The sequence below is a fragment of the Bombina bombina genome, chromosome 5 (assembly GCF_027579735.1).
Source record: "Bombina bombina isolate aBomBom1 chromosome 5, aBomBom1.pri, whole genome shotgun sequence".
Classification (NCBI taxonomy): Eukaryota; Metazoa; Chordata; class Amphibia; order Anura; family Bombinatoridae; genus Bombina; species Bombina bombina.
In genome coordinates this window covers 573,903,916-573,930,168 of record NC_069503.1, presented here as the reverse complement: position 1 = coordinate 573,930,168, position 26,253 = coordinate 573,903,916, and the positions used below count along the sequence as shown (strand labels likewise).

General features: G+C 37.0%; 1 protein-coding gene across 1 annotated transcript in view; it reads right to left on the bottom strand.

The window, feature by feature from the left end:
* LOC128661561 (inter-alpha-trypsin inhibitor heavy chain H3) overlaps positions 1-26,253 on the bottom strand; it is a 173,045-nt gene that overhangs the window by 80,521 nt on the left and 66,271 nt on the right. The window contains exons 8-10 of the mRNA XM_053715804.1: positions 19,895-20,011; positions 19,642-19,810; positions 307-432 (exon numbers count right to left, since the gene is read on the bottom strand). Of these exons, the coding sequence (XP_053571779.1) occupies positions 307-432; positions 19,642-19,810; positions 19,895-20,011 (412 nt within the window). The remainder of the gene's footprint in view (positions 1-306; positions 433-19,641; positions 19,811-19,894; positions 20,012-26,253) is intronic.

The window sequence follows — 26,253 nt, the reverse complement described above, 5'->3', positions numbered from 1 at the left end:
GCAATATCAGAATACCCTGGCTGCATTTCCCAAATATAGAATAAATAAAAGGCAGCAACAGAAACAGGGTATCACTCACTTGTTAGTTTTTATGTGCTTAAGTGCTGGCTGGTATCTTGAACATTATTTTGTATATTTATGGTTGTAACCTAATGGGTTTTACATACAGTATTGCCTGGGGTTTGCTTCCTGTGTCAGGATGTGCATCTATTATATACAGAGAGCGCAGCACAGGTGATATGCACTAATGGTCCATAATTAGAATACAGGAAAAATGGTAGCAGAGTATATAGTAATTTCACTTACCTACATTAGCTTCACCATCAGTCAGAAGGATGATTAAAGATGTTGATCTTTCTGGTACCTCTTTCAATTCATGTGCTTTATTCAGCAGTTCAATCGCTTTTATTAAAGGGTCATTTATGTTTGTAGCTATAACACAATTTCAATAAAAAACAAAACATTAATATCTTTAAGGAGTATGTCAATAACAAAACAAAAATATACAGAAGACAAATATATAGTAATGGCTATCTAGAAGGCATTAGGGGACATTTTTACTCATTGATTAAAACCATACCGTATGGAAAGATTCAAAGAATAAGATGCAATTGTTCTAAAATTGAAAATCTTGAAAGAGAAGTAGATATTTTGAAAAGGAAATTCAAGGTGAAAAGACAACTACAATGTATAAATACCTAAACAAAGTAAAAACACAAATAAATAAATAAACAAACAAAAACAAAATCAAACAGGTAGAACATTATCATTTAAACTTAATGCACAGAAAGAGAAACACAAATTTAAAATTGGACTAAGTGCTACATTTAATGAAGAAGCACTAAAAATAAAGAAAATCTTAAAGAAATGATGGCCCATTTAACAAGATAAACTGATTTTAAAAATAAGTTAAGGAGTACCAAATGTTACAGTTAAGAGAAATCGTAATAATAAAAAAAAATTTCTTGCCTAAGCTAGGGGAACGAAAGGGAAAACCATACAGGTCACAAGAGAATGTAATGTAACAGAAACAACTGTTTAGACTGTAGTCTTGCATATAACAAAAATGAACCTACAAAAATTGTAGTTTCTATCTCCAAAGAAAAAACTTGCACCCTTGACCCCTTCAGGATATATATATATATATATATATATGTGTGTGTATATATATATATATATATATATATATATATATATATATATATATATATATATATATATATATATAAAGCTAGACACCCCAGTGTATTTACCTAGATAAATTCTGACACTTAATTTACCCTTTTTATCACTAAAAGCAGGAAATAAAATTTAGGGAAAAAGAAACACTTTTATTAAAATAAAGTTGTAAAAAGTACACTTTGATTAAAGTAAATGTATGAAAAAAAAATACACTTTAATCAAATACATTTTAACATTTGTATGACATAGGTGCTGACAGGGAGAGAAGAGGAGGAGTTGAGACAAGCAATTGTTCACAAACATTGGCTATTCTTTTGTGACATGTGATCAGTGTGACTGTCACAGTGATCGTGTGACCATAGGGAAACTTTAAAAGAATTACTGGACTTCCTCACTCATGAGACATTCAGTGATAGCTCACTAAGCCTGAATAAGCATTGTAGAATGCTAGTATCTGGACTCCATTTTAAGTATGCAGTCATTGTTACTGGCTGTCACAGTGATTTTATACACAGTAACAGTGAAACTTGTTGCTGGATAGCCTCCCATGCAGACTGTACTGTTGCTGGATAGCCACACATGTAGGCATCCAGCAACAGCATGAGATACATTCTGATCTCACTGTGTATCTCATTTAATTGAGGCACCCCTCTGACAGCCTTACGTTCAATTGAAAACCCTGTTCTGGCAATCATTTGCCTAAGTTGGCCTCCATAACACTATTTTTGTGCTGTCTCACTTGTAAGGTATAGATAAATAATGCAGTCTTGCTGCTGTAGGCGGGACCTGGGCTATTAGAGACATTATTTAGGGTGCACCGTTCGCAAAATAAAAAGAAGATGGAGTGAGCATCCTAGAAACATATAAAAGAAATCCTGAAACATGGACTATCTAGTCATTATGTCTCCAATCATTCAAATGAGATTTGTATAAAGTCAAGGTAACACCTCTAGAGCATATACCCCAAGGCACAAAAAGATTAATTAAATTAAGACAGAGGGAAACATACTGGATATACAAGTTCCAGTCACTGTTTCCCTCTGGACTTAATGAGGAAATAGATTGTGCAGCTTTTTGACATAGTCATTTAAGAAATCACTAATGGTGCTGCCCCCATTTATATTCTGTTCTCACGTATTAAATTTATATTAGCACTTATTCTTAGCACATACAGTAGCAGATCCACACACCTATTCACTTAATAGTCACACAATATTCCAGATCCCTTCAAAATGGTTGTATAGGGAATTTATATTTGAATAATGTTTCCCCTCCATTAGACAACCACAGATACACCACCTATATCACTATTTTATTTAGTTAATATTTAGTACTTATAACAATACACATGGATACACTCCCAATATTATCACTTCACCAATACATCACATCAATTATTTACAGATATTGGATAATACACGATTAGATAGAACACACAAATACACAGCACTCAGAGAACATATCAGTCCTTACACTGGAGGTGCTTATCTATTGACTTATATCGCAAACACATACATAATTAATTGATGTAGTATCACAGCATATCTACTGAGTTTAACCAGTTTATCATCATATGATCAACTTCATATTGATTTATTATATAATCATATTGATTTATCATATCATCATATTGATTTATTATATCATCATCTTCATATTGATTTATCACCAAATTGGATTTATGTTTTATTATATGCTCATAGAGGTGGATCCATGGAGAATGTCAGAATGACCCTCCATCTGACACCATGTCAGGAGATGTCTCAAGCGTTAACTTACTATGACAACCACACTCTGTTTTTTTATTACGTGTGCGGAAGTTTGATCATATAGACAATGGATACAGACTACCATTGGAATTCACGCTCAGTGATTACATCATTTGAGCGGATGACTTAGTATCTTGTTCACCTAGATAACAAAAATACGCACTGTCATTCCGATCTATATATAATCTAGATGGAGTTTGGGGTATTAGAGAATATATATAAGATTAACACAGTAGGTAAATTGCACAAAGTATTGAGTATTATAGATCATCATTAAGACAAGAACAATTAGAATTGCGGTAATAAAAAATCTTTTATCTATTGATCCACTTCCTTCATTATGAATGAAGCATACCACGTGACAACCTTGGACCAATGGAATGTCTGGATTTGAGTTTGGGGTTTTCCCAACGTTTAGGATTTTAGAATAGATACATTGTGTATATATAGATACCATTTTTTATTTATATAGTTTAGCAACACTACAGATCATGCCTTCAGCGTGCTGTTAAAAAAATATATACACACTGTTTACATATAAAAAGCACAGATAGAAATATTTCTAATATTGAATGTGATCTGTATATTGTGAATCGTAGTAGGAGTGTTCTCAACTACTACAAACAGGTGCCTCTGCTTAATTAAAGAATGTGATTGGTAGAAACTTATATAAAAAGGTAACTTTATTGTTATGTTATATGTACAGAGGATATGGGGAGAATGAAGTAGATAATTTGTAGTATATACTTAAATAGATGATGCAGACCCTTAAAGTACAAATATAAGCAACAAAGAAAAAGAGAGACTATGAGAAATTAATAATAATACTACTCATATGCCTGTCTCATGTGGGATGGAAGAGTATAATGCCTCTATAATGGATTATATTCCTCCATCACACATGAGACAGGCATACGAGCAGTAATACATTTTCTTGAAACTAGGGGACCCCATTACCAGAAACATACAGACTTTATAGTTGAGCTACTATGCTTTATTTTACAAAATAATGTGTTTAATTCTGACAAAAAATGATTTAAACAAATAAGAGTTACTGCAATGGGTGCTACATGTGCACCCTCGTATGCATGCCTGCATTTGGACTTTGGGAACTTGTCTTGTTTTCAAAGAATGTAGTGATTGGATTACAGAGTCAGTTCCACTATGGATTTGTTATGTGGATGATGTGTTTGTTTTCTGGAAGGGCTCTTCTAATTCACTGAAAGCATTTGTAGATGTATTGAGCAAGAATTATCTAATTATCTAAAAATAAATTAACATATGATTACAGTGGTTCAGAACTGTCTTTCCTAGATGTCAAAATAAGTAAAAAAGGTAATAAACTGGCAATGGAATTTTTTTGAAAACCCCCCAGCAACGAATAGTTTGCTGCAAGCCTCTAAGAACCATCCACAGTCACTAATCAGAGGGATTCCAGTTGGTCTGTTTCTGCGTTTATGTAGAAACTGTTCAAGTAGGAATAAATTTGAAAGCCATGCCAATGGAATGAAGTATTGAAATCCTGGTCTATATTGAGACATGTATTATTATTACTTTCTCATAGTCTCTCTTTTTCTTTTTGCTTATGTTTGTTATGTTAGTTATGCCTGATGAAACTGCTTGGATAGCAGAGAAATGCATTGCAGCATATTGGGGCTCTGAATTATTATTTTAACCCTTTTTATTTGTGCACATTTTCAAGGTTTTTATTAAACATATGGTTTTTAATATATACAAACCTTGGTGCTTTATTTGAATTTTGCCTGCCGGACCCTTTGGAGAGAGCTGTTAGCTGGGCTCAAGTGAGCTGGAGCACTGTGAGTCTCTAGAATGCCCCCAACAGCACAATAGAGTGCTGCCACAATTTGTGAGTACCCTGTGTATCTGTATCAGTTGACTGTCATTACATTACTGATATGCACATGAAGCGCTCTCTGTTTTATATTCCTAGGATATCACATATTTCCTGCATGAAAGAACAACATCAATATAGGTATTCAAGTGGTATGTCAACTCAGTATAGAAAGTGATTCTTCTTTCTTGATTTAAAAGGCAGTCCACTGGACTTCCGTTAGGAGGAGGAGCAAGCAGGGTGCTGCACGCTGTGGCTCTCATGCTTGCAACTCTGTACACTCACTCCCGCCTTCAAGCGTTCTTTGGCCGAAGAGCTTTGCCGGCCTAGACGCTGGGTCCTGTGGCCCATGAAGTGGAAGTCTCACTAAGGCAACTACTAGCTTCGTGGCTGAAGCACCTGCTAAAAATAAAAAGACCTATAAGTCTGCCGTAACTCTGACAACAATATTTTACTAACATTCTCCCGGCAGTGATACAAAGTATAAGCAACTTATCCCAGATGGGACACAAGATACAATGTATACTCGCAAGAAAGTATGTGAGCTCTAAACTGAGATTGGAAAGACTCTAAATACCGGAGAGCTCCGTCCTACTGGCATACCTGAATTGTCTTGAGCTGCCCGGCTGCTCCCTGGAGAGCATACAGAGACCTGCTCTACCGGCATTACTTGAATCTGTATGTGACGTCCGGTTGCTCCCTGGTGAGCATACAGAGCCCCCTTTTACTGGCATACCTGAACTCTTCTGAGCTGCTCGATTGCTCCCCGGAGAGCACACAGAGCCCCGCTCCTTGACATCATCTGAATCCATATATGGTGCCGGGTTGCTCCCTGGTGAGCATACAGAGCCCCGCTTACTTAGCATTACCTGAACTTTCCTGAGGCATCTGGCTGCTCCCTGGTGAGCGGACGTTGGCTGTGACGGCGACGCTGGGATCTCGAGAGGAGCACTTGTAGTTCCAGGTGGACCGGGAGCCCTGAAGGTGGATACAACAGAGGTCCTTAGGTGCAGGGGGCTTGCGCCGAGCGGCAGACACGGGGAGAGAGGTCATTTCCGACCCTGGAATCTGTGATTGGAGAAGAGCCTGGGTGCGTAGGCAGCGTGCGGCCGCACGTTGATAGGCACTTCCGAGACACATCTTGCTGGTATTCTCCTGGCTTAGTAACAGAAGGGCACTGGTCGGCAACACATCGGGAGGAGTATTGCATGTTGCTGGCCTAAAGCCGGTCGGACTACATAAGATAAGGAACAGCTTTTTTTTTTGTTCAAATGGCCAAAATTCTGGAGGCGATACATCCAAGGATAATTAACCTGGGACTTGGCTAAAGATCTATAAAGTAAAGTATTGGTCTTCTCTACATTTGCTTGTTTTTTCTCTCCTCTTTTTTGATTTATCATGTATGCCACATATGCAAAGAGGCTTTTATGAACTGTCTCTATATTAATAGACGGACACTGGGACAATTGCATAGTATCTGTCTCTGATCTAGTAAATGTACTATTTATGTTCATATATTGCTACAGCTGAAACTGTCTCTTAGGATAGAGTTAAGGAAAAAGAGAAAAACCTGTTGATTTGACATAGGTATAAGGTATATAAGTTGTTAAGATAATAGTTTAGTATAGTAATTTTCTGGCCTTGCTATAGATAAGCAGGGATTGTGAATGTATGCAATAGTCTTGTACCTAGAGTGTACTATTCTGATATAGGAAATTCATGAAACATCTCTATATTGTGTTATAGCTAAATGAGTCTGATAACGTTGATTTAAAAAACTGTTGATTTTGACCTAACTGATAGGGCATATAAGTGTCTAAAGATAATAGCCTAGTATATCATTTGTTTGGCCGTGCTAATCTAGGGAGATGCAGGAATTGTGAATGTCCTCAATAGCTGTGTGCCTAGAGTTTTGAAGCACATAGAGATAATTCCACTGGAAGGGGCAGGTATAGAGCTCCCTGGGTTATAAGTATATCTAAGCCCTAAATAACTGAACATAGTATCCACTGTATAGGCCATTTCTCACGATTTGTAATTTTGTCATTATTTCTTTTTTCTCCTCTCACTCCTCCCTCTCACTTGATTTCACTCTGAACTCTACTAGTCCAGAACACACAGTCATCTGCACTCCCCACTCCCCTCTCTGTGCATATTCATATTTTCCTCTCCTTCTTCTCTCTCCCTCAGCACTCCTCCTTCTTCCTCTTCTTCTTCTCTCTCCTGTATTTTTGTCTTTTCTTCTCTCTCTTATTGACTAGCATATATCTATTCCCGGATCTTAGGGTCCTGAAAATAGAATCATAAATTCACTATAGAACCAATCAACTCACAAGCACAAACGCACTTTTTTTTGCACAACTATCTAATTTGATATTTGTATCACGTGCCTATACAGCAGGGATATTAGAATTTTGCTGCATATGGACAAATTTATATCATCAGCCAGGAACTCTCCTACTATACCCATTAAGCAAAGAGAAAAAAAATGGCGAAACGTGCTGACCAGGTGTTAGAGACATCACAAATACAAAATGAGCCACATTTTGATATGCAGGAATTGGTTACACAGATTACTAAGGTTTTCAAGCCACAATTAGACACTATCAAAGCAGAGATCAAGCAGGACATAAATGGTCTTTCAGCAGAGGTAAGACAGTTTTCTACAAGGCTGATTGAAGCAGAAGCCAGAATATCCGAGATTGAGGATAAATTAAATATAGTTGAAGTCAATAACACCGAGTATATCAAGAAAATTGTCAAATTACAGAGTAGAGTGGAGGATCTGGAAGACCGATCCAGACGTAATAACCTCAGAATCATCGGTCTTCCTGAAGATAGTAAATACCTTGATTTGATGCAATTTGTAACGGTTACTCTCCCACAGAGGCTTAAAATTAACACTGATGTAGCGATACCTATAGAAAGGGTACACAGAACTGGCCCAGTACGACATATGAGAAAGGATAACATCCCCACTAGGCCTATAGTACTAAAGTTCCTGAATTTCCAGGACAAAGTCCATTATCTTAGGCAATACAGGAAAGCATATCCACTCATAATAGACCAACACAAAATTCTAATTTTCCAAGATTTTTCTAGTGAGACGACAGCAAGACGCAAGGAAATGTCTCCATTTTGTTCCAAATTACTAAATGCAAATTATAATGTCAAAATGATATACCCGGCAAAGCTGGTTGTAATAACAGGCGATACACAATCTATTTTAAACACGAGTAAAGAGGCGCAGGTCTTCTGTAATGAGCATGGTATTCAATGATAAAAGACTTTATATCAGATATTCAGAATTTGTCAGAATTGTTATCAGAATCCAGAAGAGTAGGTACTTGATGGTCTGGATGATGTGTGGATGTATATGTAGTCTTTCTTTTTTTTCCCTTTTTTTTTTTTTTTTTTAAATCTTTCTCTCCTCATTCCCCCCCCTCTGCCCCCCCCTTCATATATCCCCTCTGGCCCTGTTTGTGAGATACCCGGATTCCCATTTTCAGTGCCATAATCGCCAGAAAAGGCCCTGATATAAATTATTTGAATTTACTTTCCTGGAATGTAGGTGGAATAACCTCGCCAATAAAGAGGAAAGCTATCATTAAACAACTAGGTCTATATAAACCTGATTTGGCAATGCTGCAGGAAATCCACCTAAAAGAACCAGAAATAATAAAGCTAAAAGGGAAGTGGGTTGGGGATGTTTTTGCAATAGCTGGGGAGGATAGGAAGAAAGGTCTGGCAATTCTAGTTAAGAAACATTTAGCTTATGAGCTAGTAGGCCTGGAGAAAGACCCCGGAGGCAGGTTTCAAATACTTAAATTAAAAATTAACTCTACCTTGTTTATTATTTGTAATGTGTATGGGCCCAATGGAGTAGATACTCAATTTTGGAATGGATTCATAGACAAATTATTTGAATACTCAGGGAAAAATTTAATAATAGTGGGGGATCTTAATCTTACACCTCTTCCCAATATGGATAGGACTGGTAGAAAGGATATATATAGAAGTGATAGGAAGACCCGGATATTCCAAAAAATATGTAGCCAATTGGGGGTGAGAGACATATGGAGGGTCCAACATCCTGATACCAAGGCATATACATGCATGTCACCAAGTCACCATAGCTTATTCAGGATTGATCTATTCTTAGTGGCAGAGGCCCTGATGGGGCTTGATTGTAAGGCTGACATTAAAGACATTGTATTATCAGATCACGCAATCATCTCATTGGAATTTCGTAGTGACGTATTCAGAAAAGGGGGTAATAACATATTATTTTTCCCTAAATATTTAGCTATGAATAGCCAATTCCAAAACTTTTTAAAAAGTAAATGGGTAGAATATCAAATTTTTAATGGGCAACATCAGGAGAACACAGAAATATACTGGGAAGCTGCCAAGGCTGTGCTCCGGGGACAGATAAAGGCGTATATGTGCAGATTAAAAAAAAAAAATTAAGCAAAAAGAATTGCAACTTTCGACCACAGTAAGAAATATGTATAATGCCTACGCGGCCTCTAGATCAAGTACAAATTGGAATAGATATAGACATGCCAAAACACAATGGAATATTTTCCTTAAACAAAGGTGTATACAAGAAGGATTAAAACAAAAAGCTCTCTACAGAGGGTTTACCGGCAGGGCTGCTAAATATCTCGCTAGACTTGCCAAACCAAAAGGCAGTAATTCGATAGCTGCTATTAGGCGGAATGGGACTAGATACACTCAGACAGAGCAGATTAAAAAAGTCTTCTATAATTATTTTAAGGGAATCTATAATGCAGAATCCCCTAGCCATGTAGATGGGGAGACATTCTGGTCTAAACTAACTTTACCCAGAATCTCACAAGAAGATTTGCTGCAATTAAATTTGCCAATCACAGATCAAGAAATCAAGCTTGCTATTAAGCAGGCTAAACATAATAAAGCACCCGGACCAGACTGCCTCCCCATAGAGTTTTACAGAATTGTACAGGAGGAAGTGACCCCAACATTGTGTCAGCTGTTTAACAAATATTTTAGTTCACAAGTAAGATGCTCCAGATATTTTACTGCATCTAACGTCGTGTTAATTCTAAAAAAAACAAAGATCCAGAGCTAGTAGAGTCCTATAGACCTATCTCACTGCTAAATTCAGATTATAAATTATTAACATCAATAATAGCTAGCAGATTACAGCCGGTAATTAAAGGTATTATACATGAAAATCAAGTCGGCTTTATGCAGGGGAGGAGTCCAGTTAAGAACCTAAGGAAGACCATGATTATCCTGGACTATCTCTGGAATAATTCAATAGTAGCAAATCAAAAGGGAGCTGATACAGCTATTCTTTCTTTAGATGCAGAAAAAGCATTTGATTACATAGGTTGGGGTTACTTGTTCATGACAATAGATAAATTCGGGTTTGGAGGGCATTTCACTAATTTTATCCAGTCATTATATAGTAATCCAGTCTCTGCCCTTATTGTAAATAATACAAATACAGATCCTATCCCGTTGCATAGAGGCACCAGGCAAGGTTGCCCATTGTCCCCCTTGCTATTTAATATCTCACTTGAACCACTAGCTATATTATTACGGGACCAGCTAGACGGTATTAGTATTGGGGGAAAAAAATTTATACTTTCATTATATGCAGACGACCTGTTGGTTTTCTTAAATATTGGAAAAAAGAACACTGAACTATTTCCCAAATAAATGACTTGTATCTGTGTCAGACACAAGCTTGAGGGAATAAATGATGTGTTTAGATTCTGTTAAACCAGGACAGCTGTATTCATTCAGAGGTGAGACAGGTATAGTAAATGTGTACAAAAATATGTAAAGTTCCAATGAATCCTGTGACCCCTATTTATTCACAGCCCCTGTTGTTATCAAGCAGTATAGAAAAATCCCACTGTATAAATGTATGGTGGTGATTTTTATATTGGAAGTCCAAACAAACACATCAAAAAACAAGTAACTCACTCACCCTTCTTCTTATGTATGAGAGCCGGGTTATTTAGCTTTCAAATGTCACTGGTATGTAGGGATGCTGAAAATCACTGCATAGTTGGAGATACCTTCTGTAGTGTATACGTTATGTAGTGCATCCAGTGAGAGAGAGTACTTGTGGAGCTGCTGGGAGCAGTTTGAAGCCAGGACAAACCGCCAAAAAATAATGCAATCAAAGTACTTCCACACAGGTGAAAAGTTCCAGCAGTAAATGGATCGAGATAGAAAGTTTAAAAATGTATCCTTTATTAGTATCCGTAGAAAGTGTACTGTGAAGATTTCACAGAAAAAACTTACAATATCACAGCCAGTAAGCTAGTCAGCCCAAAAGCTCTATATCTAACAGACCAACATGTTTCGTGCTGGTACAGCACTTCGTCAGGGATAGTGAAGGGTTAACTGTTCACCTGTTAAATGCATATCAGGTCCAATCAAAACTCAGCAGCTTTGCTCTGTCCAATAAGGAACAAGGTACTAAATTCAAATTGTGTGTCATGCATTTGCAATGCTTCGTTTGTATGTTTAGCTTGGACCAAAGTTGCAGCAACAGGTGTTCAGTATAAAACTAATCATTAGTTGTACATACATAAAAAATAACAGAAGATATAAAGCTAAATGATGTGAATAAGATCTCAATGGGAATGAAATAAAAAACAGCACAATTAAATGTCCACATGGAGTTAAAAGCACCTTTGCTTTGCAGCCGACATATGCTGCACTATAACAGCAAACAAAGTTAAATGTACATTTGTATGCAAAATATGAAAATAACCATTTATGTTATATTATGTATCAGCTAAGTAGCTAAAAAGTATCAATTCGATATAGTGGTAGATACATAAACATTTACACAGAAGTGTACAGAATATGCCATTAGTATCATTGCTTGAAATATTTACATAGGTATACAGATTGTACCATTAGTAACATTATTTGAAATGTTTACCGGGAGATAAAACCTGCAAAGATAAGTCTTTTAAGGAAGTATCCAAAGTACCAAAGGTGCCTTTATAGATGAACATTTACAACCTATTGTTAGCTCCACACCAGGTCACGTAAGGGACACTAAACATCTCCTGAATATGCTTGAACAGGTTGTACTGGATGACAATTGTACCCTTGTTTCTATTGATGTCTCTTCCCTGTATTCCTGCATCCCCCACAACCAAGGGTGTTATGCACTTCATCACATGCTGAGAAGACACACCAATTATGATTTGGATTATATTGAATTTCTCATAGAGACAGTAGGTTATCTTCTAACTCATAATTATTTTTTGTTCTTGGGACAATACTATCTGCAAAAATGTGGTACAGCGATGGGGGCAATATTTGCCCCCGCGTATGCAAATTTATACCTAAGTTTCTTTGAAATAATTAAAATCTATACTGATACAAATCCCTTCAAATCTTGCATAAAAGCATATTTCAGGTATATAGATGACCTGTTGGTCATTTGGAGAGGCACAGATACACAATTACAAGGCTTTCTGGAATATATAAATGATAACAACATGAATCTAAAATTCACACATAGTAGTTCCAAGACTCAATTAGCTTTTTTGGATGTTCTGCTTAAAGTCCATGCCAATAAAATAGAGACCGAAACTTATCGAAAGCCCATAGCAGGGAATACTATTCTCAGGGCAAATTCACATCATCCTGAACATCTAAAAAGAGGAATTCCTAAGGGTCAGTATATGCGCCTTCGTAGGAATTGCACCAATATATCACAGTACAAACAACAGGCTGAAGACCTTACCCAAAGATTATCAGCCAGAGGCTATAAAAAGAATACATTGATGAATATATCAAATGAAGTCCTATCCATGGACAGAAATGAATTACTAACAGATAAGATTATACAAAAAACTGATTACTCAGGATCAAGTGTAGTCTTTTCAACTAAATATAGCAGCCAATACCAACAAATTTGCGCAGTGATAAAGAAAAATCTAGTCATATTAGAAAAAGACAAACTTCTTGATAGTAATATTTTAAACAACATAAAATTTGTATCTAGGAAGGCGAGGAACATTGGTAATAGCCTAAAGAGACATTTTGATAAAAAAATTGACCATGCACAGAGAACCTGGTTAGAACCAAAATTGTTTTTTTTTTTAAATGTGGCACCATTCCATGCAAATCATGTGAATACGCTGAAGTTGAATCTTCATTTTCATCAAATCATACTGGTGAAACATTTAAATTAAAATACAACTTGACATGCAATTCGATCTTTGTGGTATATTTAATCACCTGTAAACTATGTAAGAAACAATATACAGGTCGTACCTCTCGTATGCTCAAAGACCGAATAAGGGAGCATCTCTTATCTCTATCAGATAAGGAGCCTAAGACTCCGGTGGCCAAGCACTTTAGGTCACATTGTGAGAAACCACATAAGTATTTCTCATTCAAGGCTATTGATTATGTTCCCAAATTAAATACTCGAGGAAATAGACATGATAAATTAAATAAAAGCGAAACCTTTTGGATATTTAGATTACAAACAGGAGCTCCAATGGGTATTAATGAAAAATCAGATTTAAAATTATTCATAGGATAAATAACTATCACAACCTTCACTCATTCACTTTAGATCACTCACAAGTTTAGTCGGTCTAAACAAAACTCACTCGCCAAAAAACATGTTAATATAACACGGCTCACTTAGGATCCACACAGTTAAGATCCGATAATGACACATAAAGGTGTCATTATTTTTGTCACTAAATTCCCATTTCATTATAAAGGAAATATATTTTTTCACTTTTTTCTCACTTTTTAAATTGTCAAGATTTTAAGTTCACTTTTTTCTTTTCTCATCTTCATCACGGAAATATATAAGATAGAATACACACCACAAGAGATATTAACATGAATAATATATATAAAATTCACTTTCCCTCTCCGTCTAAATAGTTGTTTATCGATAGTAATATGGAAATGACATTTTTTGGTTCTCTCCAGCAGATATATTGCTAACAAGCATTATAAAATAGAAACAAATCAAATTGTCAAATTTATTCACCCTTTAGGGACTCTATCCAAACAACTTAGCTGCACTTAGCTATTTCTGCACGTAACGGATTATATCCCTCTACAGGTCAGATTAATAAGGATAGCTAGAAGTTGAATAATACCTAGTATACTTCTTTAAAAGACACATGCATATATATGCACCTAGTTCGCTCAATGCACAATGGATTAGGTCCCTCTACAGATCAGTCTAATAAGGATAGCTAGAAGTCAAAAAATACTTTGGATACTTCCTTAAAAGACTTATCTTTGCAGGTTTTATCTCCCGGTAAACATTTCAAATAATGTTACTAATGGTACAATCTGTATACCTATGTAAATATTTCAAGCAATGATACTAATGGCATATTCTGTACACTTCTGTATAACTGTTTATGTATCTACCACTATATCGAATTGATACTTTTTAGCTACTTAGCTGATACATAATATAACATAAATGGTTATTTTCATATTTTGCATACAAATGTACATTTAAGTTTGTTTGCTGCTATAGTGCAGCATATGTCGGCTGCAAAGCAAAGGTGCTTTTAACTCCATGTGGACATTTAATTGTGCTGTTTTTTATTTCATTCCCATTGAGATCTTATTCACATCATTTAGCTTTATATCTTCTGTTATTTTTTATGTATGTACAACTAATGATTAGTTTTATACTGAACACCTGTTGCTGCAACTTTGGTCCAAGCTAAACATACAAACGAAGCATTGCAAATGCATGACACACAATTTGAATTTAGTACCTTGTTCCTTATTGGACAGAGCAAAGCTGCTGAGTTTTGATTGGACCTGATATGCATTTAACAGGTGAACAGTTAACCCTTCACTATCCCTGACGAAGTGCTGTACCAGCACGAAACATGTTGGTCTGTTAGATATAGAGCTTTTGGGCTGACTAGCTTACTGGCTGTGATATTGTAAGTTTTTTCTGTGAAATCTTCACAGTACACTTTCTACGGATACTAATAAAGGATACATTTTTAAACTTTCTATCTCGATCCATTTACTGCTGGAACTTTTCACCTGTGTGGAAGTACTTTGATTGGTTTTCTTAAATAACCTTGATGTCAATTTACCTAAGCTTATATCGAGTATGCAACTTTTTGGTGCAATTTCGGGTTATTGAATCAATTTCAATAAGTCGGAATTATTGTGGATAACAAAACCAACAAATAGGTATACGAAACACCCCTTTAAGGAAGCAAAACATATCACCTATTTAGGTATAGTTTTAACCAATAATCCACTAGATTGGTATGATATGAATATTTCACCTTGTCTAGGGGAAATGCAGAAACAACTGGATAGTTGGATTAGTCTGCCGATATCATTAATACCACGTATTATGCTAATTAAAACAATAATATTCCCCAAAATCCTGTATTTTTTGCAAAACATTCCTGTAATGCTTAAAAATAATGATATCATAAAATTCAACTCCATGTGTGCCAAGTTTATCTGGAAAGGGGGGAAATCATGGATTGCCCTAACCAGGTTAATGAGTTATAAGATGGCAGCAGGATTACAATTTCCTAATATTACATTTTATAATTGGATTTCCCTAATCAAGTTCCCTGTGGATTGGGTTACCCAAAAAGAACATCTAACTTTGTATCAGTGTGAGTCCAACATTACAACCCCATTTACTCTAAATGCGTTGCTGCACTGTCCAATCAAAAAATTACCCTGTAATGTTAATAATTTAATCACATTTAAGAATATTATTTGTGCATGGCAGAAGTTCTGTTTTGAAATACAGATTAATCCTCATGCAACCGAACTATTAACGATTCAGGGAAATCCAGAATTCCAGCCAGGCCATGACTCTCGAGCCTTTCAGGGCTGGGAGGAAAAGGGGTTAAAGTATGTTAAACAACTCCTGCTACCAGATGGTATGATTGATGCATTTAATTCTATTTGTTCCAAATACGGAATACATAGTAAAGATTTCTTCGCCTACCTACAGATCCGACACTATATATCAGATATTCAAAAAGAATTTAAACCAAACTGGTCCCTGGGCCCCTTAATGGCCGGAATTAAAATATATCAAGCAGGAAGATTTTCAATTACAACTTTTTACAGTATTTTAAATACTAATAGTAATTTAAAACAAACCACATATATACAACTGACATGGCTAAGATACTTTCCAAGTATATCTATAATAGATGTACAGTGAAGTATTAGAGCAATAAATAGAATCATGGGTCCCAACAGCATGGCGTGAATCACATATAAAAATATTATATAATGTCTATATTACTCCCAGTAAAAGGTCGACTTGGTCAGCGAATATTTATTCCTGTACTCGATGTAACAAAGAGATGGCAGATATACTGCATTGTCTATGGTTATGCCCCAAGATCTTCCAATTTTGGTGTAAAATAATTTATTGGATCAATTGGATACTTAATATAAGAATATGCATAGGGCCCCAAGACATTGTTTTCTTGCTAAGATATACAGCAGGAGGCAAGGAACATAAACTTATTAATACTCTAATAATACTTGCTCGCAATCTTATACTCAAAACGTGGAAAGCGACATATGCCCCAAAATTTTCAGAATTTAAGAAAGCAGTTATCATGCAACTTACCAGTGAACAATATAACATACAGAATCTAAACGTAGAGCAGGTACAGATGTTCTTCTCAAAATGGGAGGAAGTAATTAAATCCCTCCCGAACATTAATCAAATCCAATTGGTCAAACCACTTAGTACTTCTATCTTTGTCATTCAAAATATCCTCACAGGTCGTTTTCCCAGACGTTGGACAGATGATTCCATCAATACTGACAGATAAAGGGGGGGGGGTAGGTGGGAGGGGAGAGGTGATCGGGGATTGTCTTTTTATCCCCCTTCTCCTTTTTTTTTTTTTTTTTTTCTTTCTCTTTTTTCTTTCTTTTCTTCTTAGTGTTTATCTTCATGTGTATGGTATAATGACTGGATGATATATATAGTATAAGTGTATCATATCCTAGGAAAGTATTCTAATCTGAAAATTCAGATGATATGTGTAGTCTGTAGGGAGGGTTTGATAAGATCATCCTACGTGAAATCAGTATAAGGATATAAAAATTTCTGCTTGTTTTTTTTTTCTTCATTTAAAAATTAATAAGATATGGTAATATCCATGATATATGTTAGGATGTAATATTTATGTTTAAGTTGACTTGCAATTACTATGAAATATTAATGAATGTTTGGCAGGTCAGATACACAGGCATCTGCTCATTTTATGAGATAACTCTTAAGGTAAACTTGTAATATTTGTGTTATCTTGCTGCATGTACAATATGATTTGATATGATCTGATATGATACCTTTCTGTTTGGAAAATCAATAAAAAATATATTTAAAAAAAAAAAAGGCAGTCCACTCTACTACCCTATGCCACAAGATAGGAGTGTTGAGACAGGCTCCGCTTCTGTGATCCATATGATTCCTCCCAAAGAGAACGGAAGGTTTAGGGAGCAGTAGTCAGTCACCAAGGCAGGAGTGTAGGTATTTCCTGCATGATAGCTTGCTGTCCCAGTGTCTAATGGAAGACTAGTGTCTTTTATATATTTGCTATAGGCCTGTATGTCTGAATAGGAGATAGGATTAATGAAGAACATGTCCGGCTGCAGCCACCTGGGAGCTTCAACTCGTGCTTGGTCTGATGTCCCTCAGCAACTGGCCGTGTCACTAGGGAGCCAGGGATTAACTTCTCCGAGTTAGTCATACAATTGGAGCTGGTACCTGACAACAGGTTTTCTGATATCATCTTCCTTAGAATTGGCATTCCGACATCGTCTTGCTGTCCATCAAGCATAACAGATTAATCTTGGTCAATAGCAGGACACAGGACACAAGACTTTTGTGTCTTGTGGTTTGTGTCTTGTGGTTGGGAAGATGTTAGTGCTGGTCTGCAAGTTATGTCTTCTTCATGAATATCGCTCCACTCATCATTCAAGGGAGTTAAAATGTTTCTTCATCTTGTGGGCCACCATTTGTAGCAAGGCAGCAGCAGTGGTCTCCATTATAAAATATCTTTAAATTCACTGGGGTCTTCGCAAGACAGCGCTTCACTCGCTTCTGGTATTCGGGAGTTCAGCCAATATTTTCTTTATTATTTTCAGCAAACCGGGGGGGGGGGGTTGGTTGGAAAGATGGTGTAAGGCTGCCATCTTCAAGCTTGATTGGTACGGTTTGGTTCTGCTGTGTGGAGCAACACAGTAAAAGTGATATCACCGTACTCTAGCTCTTCTTCATAGTAAATAGTCACAGATCTTATGTAGGATGATATATTATGAGTAAAATAATCAGCATATTATTCAAGGATTCGGTAGAGCTTCCTAATTTTGCATCTTAGCGTGGCAGCGTCCCGGACACCCCCCCCCCCCCCACACACACACACACTATCTCCACTGTTTTATGAATTATTTGAATATAAATGACAGGAATCTACATTTCACTTACTCTTGGAGTAGGAATGACATTACTTTGTTTAGATATTAAGATTCTGTCAAGTGGAGAGACTCTAATGACCTAGACTTTCTATAAACTGACAGCAGTATACAGATTACTGGAAGCATCCAGTCATCATCCTAAAGTTTAACTAAAATCAATCACAGTAGAACAATTATTGCATCATCACAGGAACTGTAGAACAATGGGTACATTCAAACTACATGCAACAGACCAAATATATTAATATTTTTAATCTGTAAAGGGACAGTCTACACCAGAATTGTTATTGTTTTAAAAGATAGATAATCCCTTTATTACCCATTCCCCAGTTTTGCATAACCAACACAGTTATATTAATATACTTTTAACCTCTGGCATTATCTTGTATCTAAGCCTCTGCAAACTGCCCCTTTATTTCAGTTCTTTTGACAGACTTGCAGTTTAGCCAATCAGTGCCTGCTCCCAGATAACTTCACATGCATGAGCACAGTGTTATCTATAGGAAACACATGAACTAACACCCTCTAGTGGTGAATGCATTCTGAAAAGAGGTGGCCTTCAAGGTCTAAGAAATTAGCATATGAACCTCCTAGGTTAAGCTTTCAACTAAGAATACCAAGAGAACAAAGCAAAATTGGTGATAAAAGTAAATTGGAAAATTGTTTAAAACTACCTGCTCTATCTGAATCATGAAAGTTTATTTTGGCCTAGACTGTCCCTTTAAGAGCTAGGGCCTGCTGCAATAACCTGCATCACTTGAGCAGAGAAGGGCATGAGATTTAAAATACAAAGTTTAAGTGCTTGAATGTGTGGGGAAGCCAATAGCATAGTCCTTCATTTATATCTATAGAAGAGAATATAGCATCATCCTCCTAAACATAGCAGTATGTAGCAATAGTTTCCTCCTTATTTCTATTTTATTTTAATCCACCAACTGCTGTGATTTGTAATATCATTGGTCTGAATGTGATAACAAAACATGAAATAATGAAGAAGTTTTCAGAAGAGCTACTTCCTCATTGCCAGTCGTACAGAAACTGGGCTTTGTAAAGCTCACATGCCCCCCCCCATACCATTTGCAAGACAGAAGAGGGGGTGATGTCCTAGAAAAAGTGGTCTTAAGTCCCTCTACGATACAGGTGATCACCATACAATTTACACATTGTCATAAACCATTTATTAAACATCATACATTTAGGTGTTTTTATAGACTAAAGGGGACTCAATTTTTTTTAAAAAAAGAGTGTGAAAATGATTTTAACAGTTATATTTAGAATATGGAAAAGACAGTATTGTAACAAAATATAAATGATTTAGTTTGTATATTTACTTACAACCCCGCTCATAAATAGAGTTCACAAATATTCTAGCCTCTTTAACATTCTGTGCAGTTGCTGGCATTAACTTCTCTTTCCATACTTCTATCTCTCCATCAAATGATATAAAATTAAAGTGATCATGCTCTTTTATGTCTTGTAGTATTTTAAGAAGGGCTTCTTTTGTCTGAAAATAAACACAAAGCATGCATTAAATTACACAAAACATAGTCCCATACATATCTCAAAATTATTATTGGTTATAAGTTACCTGCTTCATCTTTTGTCCCCACATTGAACCACTTCTGTCAATTACAAAAATTGTATTTTTTGGCACCACTGGGATCTTGGAAGGAGCAAAATAATGTACAAAGTATCCATTTACAACCTAAACAAAACAATAATTATTAATGAGTGTGTATCTGTAATTACTGACAATAAGATCAGGTAAAGTATTAATTAGAAATGATCTGTAACAAAATAAGCATAATAATATACCACTTGTACTTTCTGGGGAATTTAGCTGAAAATAATTTGATAAGCATTGCAGATCCCCGATCCCCTAAATTGGAATTAGCTAGCCCCAACCTCCACTTGATCACAGTAAAAACTAACATCAGTGGATCCTTACCATTATTAATCTTGGCACATTACCAATATCAAATATTTTCCCTAGAGCTTTTACACCTGTCCTTACTACTGCTATTATGTTCCAACCTACCCCTAAAATAATAACCTAAAATTAATAGAACTTTTTCCAAATAATATTAATTCTGGCAATGATCATTTTCTGTATCTTCCTGTCAAAGCACCAAAGGTCAATCACAGTCCTCAAACACATCTGGACGAGTTTGAAGAGGGAGCATTGTTGATTGAGGAAAGTATCTAGCAGTAGTGGGCCAAAATTAATATCAATAGATTGCTGATGCAATTAGGATTATTGGTGGTTCACTAAAATTATAATTAGGTTTAGTTAAATTTGCAGCATCTAGGAGGAAGTGGTTAATTTCTTGTGCAAGTTTAGTTCCGATTAAAGGTTATAGTTAGGATTAATTGTGGTTGTTATATATGTAATGGGACATATACATATGTAGATGTGATGACAAAGTAATATCACGTACAGCTAAGGGGATCTGCAGGAAAAACTTACCTCAGGACACCTACATCTACAAATGGTGTGATCTCATATTGCACTTTTCATATATGATTGTAATTCTCACTCAGACTGGCGTGATTGTCACAAACAGAACTGGTATTATTAAAATTGGATTTTGAAAGGAGATTGACAGTGGCGGCTGATGAATTCTGAAAATGGTGGGGTGCTAGACCCCACCCCTTTAATAAAGCCCCACCCCCAGGTGGTTCTGGCTTCGCCCATCTGAACCAGTAGTTTTGCTTTTATTTTTAAAAGTAAACAAAATAAATATTTGCTACACCCCACATATATATATATATATATATATATATATACACACACAAACACACACACAACACACACACTTATTAATGTCCTGTTTTTTAAATATAAAATATATATACATTAATAACATAATATATATATACAGACTGGTAGGGATGGGAAAAAAAAAGCCTAACATGATCATGCACTTACGCTGAATGAATGTGCAGAGCTGTACAGCTTTACATATAGTTTTGTACATGCAATGAGTGGTCTGTCATAGGTGGGACAAATAAAAATAGAATACAAACATTTAGTAAAAGCTATGACAGTTAACAGTTAAATCAATAATAACCAGGTTGGCATAGCTTTTATTAGTTTGCCTGTATCTATACACAACTGGCTTCTAAATAAACAGCAATTGCTATATGCCTTTGATAAACAATTTCTAGCAAACCCATGTCCCTTTAATAGGGATAGTCAACCCAAAAATTCTTCTAAATGATATATATAAAGTTTAAATCGATCATTATTTACAAATGTAGCCCAGTTTTGTGATCTTTATCGTTTGCAAGTAAAAGCACTTACTGTTTGCGCCGCTGCCGTTTGAAAATGTCTGTTTGGCCCCTCCCCTATTTCATCATCTACATCATCATTTTCTTGTAATTGCAGTAACTTTGAGATCCTCTTCGTAACCTGCTTTAGCGCATGCGCAATGTGCCTATTATACCGAAGGGGGAATGTTTATAAATCACTTGCTCATTATCTGAGCGGTTCATAGTTGTGGCGAACCAGTGTGCTGTTCAACCCTCTTTTTGGGTTGACTGTACCTTTAATTAGAACTTCAGGGAGTAATTTTACCATTTGCAGCCAGATGGGGGCAGCACCACTTCAGAAATAATACAGCTTAAAGGGACACTAAACCCAAACATTTTCTTTCATGATTCAGATAGAGAATACAATTTTAAACAACATTCCAATTTACTTCTATTATCTAATTTGATTCATTCTTTAGATATCCTTTGTTGAAGAAATAGCAATGCACATGGGTGAGCCAATCAAACGAGGAGTCCATGTGCAGCAACCAATCAGCAGCTACTGTGCCTATCTAGATATGCTTTTCAGCAAAGTATATTAAGAGAATGTGGGAAATTAGATAATAGAAGTAAATTAGAAAGTTGTTTAAAATTGCATGTTCTTTCTAAATCATGAGAAAAAAAATTGGATTTCATGTCCTTTTAACACAAACAATGTTATTCATTCAGTGTTAATAGAAACGTTCTGTGCACATGATTATACCTGCTTACTGAACTCAATGCACTGAATAAATAGTATACTCCAAGAAACTGCTGCATTCATAAGAAATAGATACTGGACAATGGAAAATAAAAATGGTTTAACAGGATCAGGCACTGAAGCTGAGTATAGTTGTACAGTTGTTACATAAATGAGAAATAAGGAACTTTTCCTTCACTGGAAGTCTGCTCTCTGCCGTTAGCACCAGTCCAGGGCAGCATTCATTTTTTTGGAGATAAAAAGCAAGTTCTGTTTTGTTTTGTTTTTAAAACGACTGTACAACTGCACAACTACACTCAGCTTCAGTGCGTGATCATTTTTAACCATTTGTCTGCTCTCTGCAGTTAGCACCAGGGTCCAGGGCAGCATTCATTTTTTGGAAATTCTCCAAAAATGAATGCTGCCCTGGTGCTAACTGCAGAGAGCAGACTTCAAGTGAAGGAAAAGTTCCTTCTTCCTCACTTATGTAACGGCCTCCTGGAACACGGGCTGCACACTGCCAGGACTCCCCAGGGCACAATGCTGTGAGCAGAAATTAGCGAGCCAGAGGCTAGCACAGACTTGAACTGAAGGATTCAGGAGAACCTTGCTTTCAATGTCCCTGTGCTCTTAGCTAGAGAGAGATCTCCTCACTACCACTACAGGGTGACTAGTCTCTGCTATAGCTTGATGAATCTAAACTCTGCTTAGCATGCGACTGGGCTGGCTATTAGTGCGGCTAGGACTAGTGATGTCGGCAACTTAAAATTTTCCGTTCGTGAACGGCGAATGCAAACTTCCGCATTGACTTCAATAGGCAGGTGAATTTTAAAACACACAGGGACTCTTTCTGGCCACAATAGTGATGGAAAAGTTGTTTCAAGGGTACTAACACCTGGACTGTGGCATGCCGGATCCATGGCAAAACTCCCACGGAAAATTACATAGTTGATGCAGAGTCTGGTTTTAATCCATAAAGGGCATAAATCACCTAACATTCCTAAATTGTTTGGAATAACGTGCTTTAAAACATCAGGTATGATGTTGTATCGATCGGATAGTGTAAGGGTTACGCCCGCTTCACAGTGACAGACCAAACTCCCTGTTTAACGCACCGCAAACAACCGCAAACAGTCCATTTGCACAACCGCAAACTCCCCATTGCCACGAGATAGATAGATTTGATAGATAGATAGATAGATAGATACATAGATTAGATAGATAGATCAATAGATGCAATAGATACATTTGATAGATACGATAGATAGATTTGATAGATCAATAGATAGATTTGATAGATAGATAGATAATTTCCCAGACAGAGAATTACAAGACGTGCGGTCTGTGACCCATGGTAAGGTTCCCAGAGGCAGTTGCGGCGCCCGAGGCTCTGATTAGAACAGAGCACTCTGGAACGTATCTGCCCTCGGCCGAAATCGGAACATTCTTTTGCTTTCTGCCTGTCGGCCAAATGTCCGTCTGCCAAATGTCCATCTGCCAAATGTCCTTCTGCATTTTGTCAGAGCACCGCGTGCAATCTACTGTGCCACCAGATATGAGTGGTGTGTTAAGTAGTACTATTCTTATCAGTTTAATCCCTGTTACATCCCCTATCAGGGGACGTGTATATAGCATGGATTTTAGGAACCGGGAGATGGAAAAAGATGCTTAGTCGGTCCGGCCACGAGATAGATAGATTTGATAGATAGATACATAGATTAGATAGATAGATCAATAGATGCAATAGATACATTTGATAGATACGATAGATAGATTTGATAGATAAATAGATAGATTTGATAGATAGATAATTTCCCAGACAGAGAATTACAAGACGTGCGGTCTGGGACCCATGGTAAAGTTACTTCCTTTTGCACAGTCGAGTACAGGTTGGGGATTGCCTTTTGTGCAAAGAAATTTCTTCCGGGTACCTTCCACTGCGGTGTCCCCTATCAGGGGACGTGTAAATGGCATGGATTTTAGGAACCGGGAGATGGAAAAAGATGCTTGGTCAGTCCTCCTACTTCAAATTTGGGGCACTGCGCGTGCAATCTACTGTGCCACCAGATATGAGTGGTGTGTTACGTAGTACTATTCTTATCAGTTTAATCCCTGTTATGTCCCCTATCAGGGGACGTGTATATGGCATGGATTTTAGGAACCGGGAGATGGAAAAAGATGCTTGGTCGGTCCGGCCACGAGATAGATAGATTTGATAGATAGATAGATAGATACATAGATTAGATAGATAGATCAATAGATGCAATTAGATACATTTGATAGATACGATAGATAGATAGATTTGATAAATAAATAGATAGATTTGATAGATAATTTCCCAGACAGAGAATTACAAGACGTGCGGTCTGGGACCCATGGTAAGGTTCCCAGAGGCAGTTGCGGCGCCCGAGGCTCTGATTAGAACAGAGTACTCTGGAACATATCTGCTCTCGGCCGAAATCGGAACATTCTTTAGCTTTCTATCTGTCAGCCAAATGTCCGTCTGCCAAATGTCCGTCTGCCAAATGTCCTTCTGCATTTTGTCAGAGCACCGCGTGCAATCTACTGTGCCAACAGATATGAGTGGTCTGTCAAGTAGTACTATTCTTATCAGTTTAATACCTGTTACGTCCCCTATCAGGGTACGTGTATATGGCATGGATTTTAGGAACCGGGAGATGGAAAAAGATGCTTGGTCGGTCCGGCCACGAGATAGATAGATTTGATAGATAGATACATAGATTAGATAGATAGATCAATAGATGCAATAGATACATTTGATAGATACGATAGATAGATTTGATAGATAAATAGATAGATTTGATAGATAGATAATTTCCCAGACAGAGAATTACAAGACGTGCGGTCTGGGACCCATGGTAAGGTTACTTCCTTTTGCACAATCGAATACAGGTTGGGGATTGCCTTTTGTGCAAAGAAATTTCATACGGGTACCTTCCACTGCGGTGTCCCCTATCAGGGGACGTGTAAATGGCATGGATTTTAGGAACCGGTAGATGGAAAAAGATGCTTGGTCAGTCCTCCTACTTCAAATTTGGGGCACTGAGCGTGCAATCTACTGTGCCACCAGATATGAGTGGTGTGTTAAGTAGTGCTATTCTTATCAGTTTAATCCCTGTTACGTCCCCTATCAGGGGACGTGTATATGGCATGGATTTTAGGAACCGGGAGATGGAAAAAGAGGCTTGGCCGGTCTGGCCACGAGATAGATAGATTTGATAGATAGATAGATACATAGATTAGATAGATAGATCAATAGATGCAATAGATACATTTGATAGATACGATAGATAGATAGATAGATTTGATAAATAGATAGATTGCAGCACCAGAGGCCAGAAAAATTTGGCATGTACACATGCCTGAAAAATTAGGTATTGTTGCAGCCGCTTTGTTTCCCTGGCAGAAAGTGCCCTAAAACATTACGGCTTGAACCCTAGTTGGTGGCGGATAAATCACGCAAGTCATCCGGCATTCGAAGATAACATACAGCAGCTTGTGGACCATTTATAGCCCAAGGCAGATCATCTCATTAGGCCTTTTTTACTCGAATGTATCGCCCAATGTCAGTCCCTTCGGGATCCATCCCTCATTCATCTTAATAAAGGTGAGGTAATCTAGACTTTTTTGACCTAGGCGACTTCTCTTCTCAGTGACAATACCTCCTGCTGCACTGAATGTCCTTTCTGACAGGACACTTGAAGCGGGGCAGGCCAGAAGTTCTATCGCAAATTGGGATAGCTCAGGCCACAGGTCAAGCCTGCACACCCAGTAGTCAAGGGGTTCATCGCTCCTCAGAGTGTCGAGATCTACAGTTAAGGCGAGATAGTCTGCTACCTGTCGGTCGAGTCGTTCTCTGAGGGTGGACCCCGAAGGGCTATGGCGATGCATAGGAGTTAAAAAGCTCTGCATGTCCTCCATCAACAACACGTCTG